The sequence below is a fragment of the Montipora capricornis genome, chromosome 7, assembly GCF_036669925.1.
Source record: "Montipora capricornis isolate CH-2021 chromosome 7, ASM3666992v2, whole genome shotgun sequence".
NCBI lineage: Eukaryota > Metazoa > Cnidaria > Anthozoa > Scleractinia > Acroporidae > Montipora > Montipora capricornis.
In genome coordinates, this window is record NC_090889.1 from 13,440,640 (window position 1) to 13,452,559 (window position 11,920).

At 40.2% G+C, this 11,920-nt stretch overlaps 1 protein-coding gene across 1 annotated transcript; it reads right to left on the minus strand.

Moving 5' to 3' along the window:
• Positions 1-2,802: 2,802 nt before the first annotated feature.
• On the minus strand, positions 2,803-3,833 carry LOC138055664 (beta-1 adrenergic receptor-like). The gene has a single exon (XM_068901549.1). It carries the CDS (start codon positions 3,778-3,780, stop codon positions 2,803-2,805), a length of 978 nt encoding a protein of 325 aa, XP_068757650.1. The 5' UTR covers positions 3,781-3,833.
• Between the last annotated feature and the right edge of the window lie 8,087 nt (positions 3,834-11,920).

Genomic DNA, 11,920 nt, shown 5'->3' on the forward strand with positions numbered 1-11,920 from the left:
ACATATCTAATGCAAATCTGCATCGGCTCTGTCTATTCTGCATAAACTGTCAATTTCCATCTTGTATAATGTAATCGATATAATCTATCACTTATCAGAAAATATCTTAGCCAATACAGTAGAAACATTCAACTATCTTCTTATTTCAAGCTGGCTAGATGACAGCGACGCACTATTGTATGGTCTACCATATCACTCCATGTTTATATAAACAAGACTAGCTTCCCATCAACTTCCAAATCGACTTCAGGATAATTCTACTTGCATTCAAAGCAATTCTTCGTGGACTCCACTTCAAGTACACACGGTACTCGTGTAAAGCCTAAATCCGAGTATAGTATTAGATTGAACAACGCTTATTACGGCAATCTCCGGAGTATCAAGACTTTGGCTACCTGGCTTCGTAACACAGCATTCCTTGCTGCAGCACCCAAGCTGTGAAACTCATTACCCCGCAAACAGGGGGAAATAAAGTCACAAAAGCTGGTCGAGAAGGAACAGGTTAGCATGATTTGTTATTACTACTTAAAGATCTTGTAACAAGCATTTATCCATTCAATAAACTTGAAGAAGACTGGTGTTGGCCAGCCGAAATATTGTAACAACCTCTATGTTCACGTTGTCTTGACCAACCTTTGCAGTATATTTTCTATTTTTAAAGTTTTTTGGTGTGGTCACGATCTATTTTGATCCAACGTAGAGCAAGTTTTGATCGTACACGGTTTTTGCAGTGGTTTAATCCTTAAAAAGTTATTATTACTTACATTAATCTCTCAATATGTTTCATTATAGCACCATTGGTAAAAAAATACGGTAACCCATCTATGCGGAAAATTTGGTTTTGGTCAACGTACGACCGTGCAACCATAGGACCGTACAACCGTCGACTCCTCCATGTATGACAATGTGACCAGAATCACGTGACCATATCGTAAGCTCAAGTTTTGAGAATGTGCGTATAAATGTAGCGAAAGTAAAGTGAATGTAAAGATTGTTATTTGAAGACCGCAAGATTGTACTTTACGGAGAATAAAGAACGATACACTTTACAGTCCTGAGAAAGTTCGTTTCGATTTCTCAGAAACTGAGTTACAAAAACCAGAATTTGAGTTATCTGGGTAAATTTTGATCAAGGGAAATGCAATTTAGTTCGAGTTAGCGGGGAAATTCGAGTTATCCGAGTTCGAGTTACTGGGGTTTTACTGTATTATCAATTTTGTTGTTGGTGGTATTAGCGCATGTGAAAACGCATAGATGTGTGCTGTACAAATCAATGTTATTATTATTATTATTATTATTATTATGATTATTATTATTATTATTATTATTGTTATTATTATTATTATTATTATTATTATTATTATTATTATTATTATTATTATTATTATTATTTTACAAAACCCTTGAATGGTTACACCTTTCCAATGAAGACTTGGAAGGTACTGACAATGGGCCTCTGGATTACGTGGAAATTAAGCGACAGGAGGACGAGGTCCTTACGCCCGATAGGATCGTTTGGGGACTCCATGCATGCCCATTTCAAGATGCTGAAGCTGAAAAATAGGAACTGACAAAAAATGAGTCAGAGAAGGAGGATTACGAGAGACCACACATGGAAACGCTGTAAGGGAGAGGACATGTGGCAAAGTTTGAGAGAAAATCTCCCAGTGAATAAGGAAATGGGAAGCAATGGGAATAGATCTAGAAGATCTTGATGAACGAAACGGAAGAAGAGGAAACGGAAAGGTACTGCGCCTTGTTACAGGGAAGGATGGAATATTTAGCAGTTTTATATTTACAACGAGGAACGATTAATAAAGAGACTATTTAATTTATGCAAACTTCAGTATGACACAGGTCCTACAATACTGATCCATTTAGTAATGACAGGGATAATTAATGAATGACACGACAGCCTTAAGTTTGGCACATCATCATACTTCTTGTCTAATATAGAATTATAGAATGGAAAGAAACTAAACATTTGAAAGGCTTAAATTAAAACTCATCAAATCGCCCACATTTCATCGCCAGCTGCTCAAAGCACACGTTCAAGACAAACTATATCATTATACATCTCATGTTAAGAAAGCACTATTTGACTAAAGTTAATCACCGTTAATGTGTCCGCCTAGTGATATTTTCAAGCGACTAAAATTTCTGTTGTTCAGTTCTGTCTTAGGAGTGATAGGTATAATGCATGACATGACAGCCGTTTAGTTTGGCACATTCTCATACTTCTTGTCTAATATATAATTATAGAATGGAAAGAAACTAAACATTTCAAAGGCTTAAATTAAAACTCATCAAATCGCCCACTGCAAAACCAAATAGATTACACCTCATCACCAGCTGCTCAAAGCACACGTTCAAGACAAACTATATCATTGTACATCTGATGTTAAGAGAGCACTAGTTGACTAAAGTTAATGACCGTAAAAATAATATGTCCGCCCGGTGATATTTACTGTTGTTCAGTTCTGTCGTCCTTTCATGGATAAAAGAGACTTGACCTTTTTTTCCCTTTTTCATTCGATAATCCGTCAGAGTACAACGTGGATGCAAACCTTATCATAATTGATCTAAATGCTCAGTACGTGCAGAGGCCATCGTAAGCAGCTAAGTGGTGCCGTAAAATAAAATGTTAACGGTAACGCGACCTAAAATCGTCGAAACAAGCCATCTGAACATAAAACTGCACAGAGACCTCAGTCATAAATTACTGCCTTTTTTTATCATGATTAATTCCTTGGAGGTTTGAATTAATCAATCGAGAAATGACCTTTGTCTTCTTGAATAATGTCATTCGTATCTGGCTGAGGTGCATGTTATTTTATTTACGCGATCCCCAACATTCCCGCTTTCCTTACAAATAATCTTCCGGAATTCTCGTCTGAAACTAGGGTTCATACCAGCGTAAAGAAATGGATTGATTGTATTGGAGATGTAAAGCAAAAACGAACTTAGCAGCAGTACGTTTCGTGGTATCTTTGCAACCAAGTATAGGCGCATTACAAGGGCAATGATCCAAGAAGGAATCCAACAGATCATGAAAGCGAAAACAACTACGAATAGAGATTTACTAATTCTTATCTCTCGGGCACTAATGATTGGTGAGGTTTGTCTGAAGGACGACGTTTCGATTTTGTGCTGTTGCATCTTTTTCGCAACTTTTACGTAGCTAAAAACGGTGATTGTTAAAGGTGTTAAAAGGAACAATGAGATGACGATGCCATAGTGTATCAGTGTTCCAGTTTCGCTGAGATGACCAACGGAACAACAGGCATATCCAGGGACAAAAGTAGTTTTTTGAACACCAGCTATGACGGGGAGGACATTATAACAGGCAACAAAAACCCAAACAGACGCTAAAAGTGTCAATGACTTTTTCCTAGAAAAGAACTTGTGATATTCTTGCTCTGGCCTGCACATTCGCACATAACGATTGAGCGCTGTTAGCCCCATTGTTACTGGTGAAACGTACATGCCAAACAAAGAAAGGAAGGAATGAAAGCTACAGCCAACTTCGCCAAAAATCCAGCGGCCGCTTATAAGGACGCCAATCGTCAACGGCATTACAAACACGGCCGACAGTAAATCACTTATTGCCAGCGCGGTGATATAAAGATTCGTTGTTGTACGCAATCGTGTGTTTCTGTATACGGAGATGCAAACCAAGGTGTTTCCCATAAGGGACAGAAGGTTCAAGACAATTAACGAGCTTACTTCTATGACAACCAAATATACGCTTCTAGACTGCAGATCAGTCGCCATCATCATTTTTTTGTCAGAACTTTTATCAAACTCGCAGGAAGAATCACCTGCAGGTTGTTTGCCTAAATTTTGAACTTCTTTTTAAGGGGCTTAATCTACCTCTCTTTATTTGGACAAAGTCATAATTTCCTTGGATTATGTAACCCGTGATTGGTCTAAGTATTTCCAATACAGGCGAAATTTGTCTAGGTATTACTTTTTATTAAAGTACGCGCACTCTCATTGGTCAATAGCTATGTTTAGATGAGAGCATGGAACACCGCTGTGACATCACACAAACTTTGATTGGCAATATATTATCAGACGCGCGTTTTGATTGGTTGGTACGAAATATGAACGTATGTCAAGAAAATCTGTTTCAATCAAGAAGTAAAAAAACCACCATTTTCTTTCATTTGTTGAACTATCTTTGAGGAATATTTTATAAAAGCAATGGAGGACTTTTTCCCGTGTTTCCATAGCCTCATCTAAAGACTTGGAGAAGTTTAGAGAATTCGGGACAGTTATGCAAACCCTCGACTCCGTCTCGGGTTTACATAATTGTCTGAATTCTCCCAACTCCCCCTCGTGTTTAGATGAGGCTATGGAAACACGGAAAACCTTCTCTTTTGCTTAAGCCTATTGTTTTTTAACAATTTACTTACTTGACGGCATAAATTATTTTTCTTACAAGAGAATCCCAATGCGGGCTCTTAAAATTAGACCGTTATTGGTTGTAAGCGAGTCTCTTACAAATGAAAATTTGCACAATTGCATCGCGTTTGAAATACCTAGTGAAATACCTGCCAATCACTTGCACAAACAATGGCAACAAAATGAGACTGCCGACCAATCCCGAGCGCGTTCAAAATGCATTCCACGCTAAATTACATGGCAACATTAGCGATGAACGAACTAAGCAGTGAAGTCAGCGAGACATTTTTGCTCTAGTGTTTCGCAGACTTTGTCGAGACCATCAACTTATTGACAGCAATTTTCTATTTTTTTCACTTAACTATTCCGTAGTAAACTGCTTGTGTAACATCGACAATGCGTCAAAACTTTAGACTTCGACACATTTTATCTCTATGTTCCGGTTCCTTTTTTTACAGCGAATCATTCATTTTCGCGATGCTTGAGCTTTTTGTAACTTTATGTGCAAACTAATTCAATGCGTTGCAGTTAGAACAAGGATGCACTTTCTGTTGCTTTTTTGATCACTTATTGAAGTCACGATCACAACGACATTTGAGTAGTGTTTCAAATGATGATTTCATCTGTCATGGCATCTAAAACAAAATTAAAGTTAACAAACGACCGATCAAAAAAAAAAAATACTGTTTTACCCGGTGAACATATCATCTATCGGATTGTCGATAAACGAACAAGAAAGAGTCTCACCGAATTTCTCATGAACTGCATGGGCAGACGAAGTCACTTGGGCGTCTGCCTGTCAAATTCGTAAAAAGTCGTTAGAAAATTTTGAGAGGCCCTGTCAAGGCCAGGCTTTAGTTGACGATGGCCGAGAAATATTGTCTCCCACATTTGAGAGAGTTTTAAAGCCAATGATGATTGCAGATTCCTATTTAGAGATGAAAAATGTCGTTGCACGAAGCCTTTCCCAAAGATATTAAACCTGCGTGGTCATCAGCATGGCAAGAAATCACCGAGGAATACTTCTATAGAGGAGGATATCAGCCTCAGACAGAGAAAATCATTATCAGAACAGAAATCATGAAACGCAAGATCGTTTTTCCGATTCTTTTTCAGCTCAGTCTGGGAAGATCGCCGGTATTCATCATCCTCCAGATCCGCAATATTGTCATGATGTATTATTGGAACATGTAGGAACTAGTTGTGATCGCCTACTGACTGATAATCCCAATAGAAACCTAATAATTTGCGGTGATCCACAGGATATTCTCACACAACTAAACCTACTGCAGAGGGTGAATACACCAACAAGAAAGAACAAAATTCCAGATGTTTTCATTAATAACGTCCCACATTTTTTTTGAGAAAAGTATTCGGTCGCTCAAGGACTTGTTTGATGTGACAACAGAATCCCACTTAAGGCTAAAAAGAAAACTGTGATGCATAGAGATGTACGTGATCGTCATAACCTGGATATGGATAACTTGTTTAAGTGTCACAACTGGGGTAATGTTTATTAGCTCGAAGATGTGAATGGAAAACTCGATCTTCTTTGCACTAACATCAAATTCATGTTTGACAAGTCTTTCCAGGTGTATCATATCAGTGCGAGTGTTTAATACGGACCCTTCGTTCTTTTCTCCTTTAATTAAATACTTACTAAAGCAACGACGAAAATTGATTCTTCGCAATAGTAAGGGTACTTACAGTTTGACTGAAATTCAATCAAACAGTCTATGCGTTGTTGTGGTGTTCAGAGAACATGAGATGCATCCTATAATTCGTTGAAGATTTTACAGAAAGCCCCTTCCGAGCCAAGAGGCAGAAGATGTCAAGTACAGGGAACAGGCCGTTGGAATAAATACTTTTTCAAAGTAATTGAAATCTATGCGCACGGAAGCGAAGATTAACATGGATGGAAAACGGTTTACCAAGGTTTATAATACTTGAGCAACGCAGTTATATGAAAGTGGAACGTTTGACGAACAGACGATTATGTCAAGGACTAGTCACCGAAGCAATGCTGCTCGCACCTACAAGAGAGCAAGCAGCACACTGGTGAAAGCTGGCTCAGACGCCCTTCAGCCACCAATCGGCGAGCCAGAATATAAAATTTAAAAAGTAGCCAAAAAAGGCAGCGAAGAAACAGCTAGCGAATCATCAGCAACCACATCTCTTGTTATTAAGGACGTTGCTACTAATTCAAAGGTATTTTTGCGCGGTTTATTGAATATGCGGTAAAAGCAGATCCCAACAAGTGTTATTGAAATCCAAAAAGAAAATTGATCGAAATATTTGTAAAAAGCTTTAAAATACAAAGCAATTTATGACGTTCTTTTCCAAATTAAAGCAAAATTACTGCTTTCTCATAGGAAACCCGAGTAGAACGCAGAACGTATGCGCAGTAACAATAGTAGGCACCGTCCTTAAGCACGGTGAGACCACTTAATTTTTCCTAAAACTTGTTAAGTCGAACTTGGGTTTGTTATTTTGTTATTTATCTCTCGCTTAAATTATGTAAAGCAAAACCTTTAAATAAAATTGTCATTCTCATCACTGCAGTTTGCTTTTGTTTGAATTAGCAGCCTGTAATTCGTTAGTATGCTTCATTTTGTCATTAGTGAGGCCCTCACAGGGGCTTAGGGGAACAAGAGAACATGGCTAATTTGAACTGGGGAACAAGGGAACAATGTCAAAATATTTTAGGGAATGTAACGGCAAGAAAACCGGAACAGCGAAAGCGACTGACACTTTATTTGGTTTCTCCCAAAAACACCGATGATACGCAGCCTTGCGACAATCCTTCCGAAGCGCTGGTTCTAAAACAGGAAAGTTAACGAGAGAGTTAATTACATGATTGATAAAATAAAATACGTTCAAACTTGAAACCGATAATTACAAACCTTATCGGTGATTTCTCCGAGACGTGGAGTAAGCTAAACGGCCCAACACAACTAGACGGCCCAGGAAAACTAGAAACTTAAATAACTAAACGGTAAATTCGAACTCTTTACCACAAGACGTAGGGAAGCCAAAAAAACAGAAAACCGCATGTGCTATATTTATACATCGAAATATGCATAATGAGGGTTAAATACGCCCCTCTGAGGCTAACGCCTTTGAATAGGAAAAAACAATTAATACAAGAGCGAACAAATTGCCATGAGAAAACTGCTAATGAGGCGCCTACAAAATATACAGTAACATGCCGGCCCCGAAAGGCGCACATGATGAAATAATAAGCCTTTCCAACGCCGAAAAATGAAGTTTCACAGTACATTCACTCTTTGCTCATCAGCGACCGTTCCAAAAGGCACAATTTGCGAATGTCACGTCGTAAATTCGTAGTTGCAGTCTTGACAGTGACGTGTCGAACAACTCCGTGACGATCAGGAAATACTTCCTGGATGACACCCTTAGGCCAACGTCCACGTGGACAATTCTCATCCACTAGAAGTACGTAATCGCCCACAGCAAGGTTTGGCCGTTTTTTAAGCCATTTCTGCCTCACTTGAAGCGTAGGTAAATATTCTCGGATCCAGCGTTTCCAAAAAATGTCTGCTAAATATTGAGCTTGTCTCCAACGTTTGCCCCCATACTGGTCGTTGACATCGTGCATTTCGTCTGGATGACAGCAAACATTTGGGCGCAGAAGAAGTTTGCTAGGAGACAAAGGCTCAGGATCACGTGGATCGCTTGACGGGGGAACAAGAGGACGGTCGTTCAGAATCTTTTCCACTTCAGCAATGAAGGTAAGCAGTGTTTGATCGTCAACTAGCTGGTTACCCAAGAGCAGGCGAAAAATTTTTCGGATTGAGCGAATCATCCTCTCCCAGACACCCCCAGCGTGGCTAGCCAAAGGAGGATTGAAGTACCATTGCACACCTCGACGTCTTAGACAAGTACTGATTCGATCAGAATTCCACTTCCTCAAAGCAATCTTGATTTCGGTCTCAGCACCTCTGAAATTTGTTCCATTGTCACTGAACTGAAATCTGAGATTGAAATCTGAGAGAGAATCTGAGATTGAAATCTCAGCACCTCTGAAATTTGTTCCATTGTCACTGAACACTTCGATCGGCGCCCCACGTCTGCTTACGAATCTGGTAAACGCTTAAATAAATGAATCACTCGTGAGGTCATGTGCTACCTCGATGTGAACGGCGCGAATAGTTAGGCAAGTAAAAACGCATCCGTATCTTTTAGCATGGCTTCGTTTCTCTTTTACAAGTATCGGCCCGAAGAAGTCCACTCCAACAGATGAGAACGGTGGGGAGAAAGGGCTAACTCTTGGGCAAGGTAGCTGAGCCATGATCTGGTCACATGGGCTGGAATTCCAGAATAGACATTTGAGACACTTCCCGAGCACACGTCGAACAGCTGCATTTCCTCGGAGGATCCAGAACCTCTGTCTGAGACTTGCCAATACGTGACAAGCGCCCACATGGCCCTCCTTTTCGTGGTAGTCTTTAATGATCAAGTCAGTGACCGGGTGCTTGCTCGGTAAAATCATGGGGTGCTTAGCGCCAAACGGGATAGACGCATTATTGAGTCGTCCTCCAACACAAATTACACCATCATGAAGGAACGGGCTTAACTTGCGTAGTGGAATGGCATATCCTATGCAATTCAGCCTTTCTCGGAGGCGCTTTCGTACGGAAGAACGCCTTGTCGGTTCTTGTGTTATTCTTTGCAAGATGACCAGCTCCTTAGGGAATGCCTCTCGTTGGATAACTTTCACTACTTCTTTTGTTGCTCTGGTAATTTGCTCTGGTAATTTGCAGAACCAGGGCCGGCTTCTCAAATGTCATTTTATGTAGGTAATTAAATGCTAATGCTTTCATATGTAGATTCTGTCGACCTTTCATTCCAGTTACAACTGAATTCACATCGCTGTGGTATGTGGTAAGAGAAGGTTGCTAACAGTAATGGTACTCTCATGTTGATGACTTGTGACAGTGAAGGACTGTCAGCTGATACTGAAGGCGATTCTATCACTGACGGCGCAAAGCTAATTTCACCTTGCACATAGTCTCCAGTAACAGTTTTACAGGTTTCCGCCCACTTCGTTATAATGCTGTCATAGTCAGATTCTCTTTCTAACTTGATTAAGTGGCGACCAACATCAAGATGTTTCTGTAGACTTTTAAATTCCTGGTAGACTTTTACACAGCCTTGTTCTGGGCAGTGATAGAAAGCAACTGATTGCATTGCTGACTCTGCTTCATCTGACTGGCTTATTTGAACCTCCGTTGGTGCTGATGGTCCGACATCTTGGACCTCTGTTGCTACTGCACGAAACGTGCCGACATCTTGAGATGGACGGCTAAATGGCTGAAGCTCTTTGATTCCTGTGGGACCTTGTGGAATACCATACTTCTTAAGCTGTGTCAGCGAAAAAAACTTGCCGGTGCCCACATTGTATGCCTTCCAAGCTCTCAGTCCTGCAGGCTCGAGCAAAAAATTGTTCAGTGCTTGAATACCAGTCATGCTATGTTTCGTCATACTTTGAAAAGAATCTTGAATTTCTGCAACAGTGGCCTAACAGCCCTTGACCCCACCATACGATTCAAATGCAACCTTCATGTCTTTGGCGGTGTTTATGTCATTTCCCTCGTTTATAAATCGCCGCATGTGACTCTTAAGAGTGGATATACGGCGATCACAAATATCTTTGCCGGCTTGGGGTCGCTGAAGTCGTACCGCAAGATTCTGATTCCGGCACGCTCACCAATAATTGGCAATGACAGGATAAGAAACGCATTGTGGTAGCACCCAGCGTTATCGGATCGCAGGAAAGCGTCAGTGAGGTTGGAATAACTAGACTTTAAAGCCACAAGCGTACTTTCCAGGATCGATGCCACAGCAAACCAATTTTGAGTACATTTGTCAAAAAGGTGGATGTAGCTTCTCGTCTAGAGAAAGAACGAGATTGTATTATATTAGTACCGTTACACATGTATATCATATTTCATATTTTATTAATTATTAGATAAGTAATTGTAGTTAGGTGTCCCCAATTAGTGAACAAAGCGGTATGCTAGCGACTTCGCCACTTTCATAAGGTTCTGTTATCTCATCCCATCTTATCTCATCTTCCAGTAATTTTGTAAATTGTGTGAATTAACTTTTTCTGGCAAAAGACTTCCGCGCCGATGTAACATTCACATGTGTCTTTGTTGCGGTATCGCTTTTAATTATTCCGTTGCTCTAAGTTAGTCTGATGACTACCAATTGGTTTATTACTCGTCCTGTTACGCTGGCGTGATAAACGCTTATCATTAATCAGTTGTAGTTTTTATTTTTTCTACACGTCGTTCTTAGATACATCACAACCAGATGTAAGACTGCACCTCAATTTCACTGTCATCCTCCTTTTTGACAGCGACAGAAACATGCCACGGCATTCCCTTTTTCCCAAACCAATCCCGTTGTGTTTCCCGGTAACTGAGTGGGAGAAATTTCATAGCCCGGTCCATAATGATAAGGACTTGGTTATCGGCCAGGTTCTCGACAACAGCTTTTTTTGCAGTGTCCTGATGAGCCGCTCTGAGGATATGCGCTTTCCACCCATCAATATCAGGAATTGCGTTATCCACATCGTACTGTAACTCTTCCAGAAGGTCTTTACTGCCAAAAGACGTATAGCAATATTAGATATGCTTTCCTTTGAGATTTTCAAACCTGCATATTGTTTCGTAAGTTCATTCCGGGGTTTTAATTGAAAAGAAGGGTAATCCTAGAGACAAGCAGGTAAAGAAAACCCTTACAGAGGGTTCAATTCTCAAACATTTCATAAAAGTTTGAGAAGATGATAGACACATAGTCACCTGAATTTGACTTCTTGTGAGTGAAATGCCAACTGAAGGTCTGCAATTGCATTCTTGAGATCATCGCATCGATCGCAGCCAACAGTGTGCTGATGCGCACAGCTTCCTTGGAACTCTGGTACGGCACTACTCAGGGCGAATTGCCTGCAGTGGTCAGGACAAGGGCTCTCCCTTGACAAGTGGATTTTGTAATCGGTCTTTAAATATTGCCTTGCACCTTTCAAGCGACGTTTGATATCTTTTACTCCTTCCTCTTGTAGACCTAAAAACAACACGATAACAGTTGACACATTTATTTTTTGAGATGCAATACAACGATATAAAAACTTCCATGTACTCGCATAACCTGGGAATGAAGTGTTTTTCTAGCATTTTATTATCAGGAAATTCACTCACAATTTTACGGTCTAGTCATTCGCTCTTTCTTTTGCACTGATTTAATAACTTTAGATATGAGTCGCACTGCGGACTTTTTTTTGTTTTTGTCGCGTCATAAATTGTCACACAAGTTTGTCGGGGCATTTTGTCACTAGAGGGTTGCAACCGATCAGACATAGTTATGTCTGATCACGACTTAAGAGTCGCACAAGTCGCGAGCATGTAATGACAGAATTTATGTCCAATGTAGACATCGATCCTGCTAGTGCGACCCCTCCCTTAGCGATTGTGCTTACCAAGTGAGC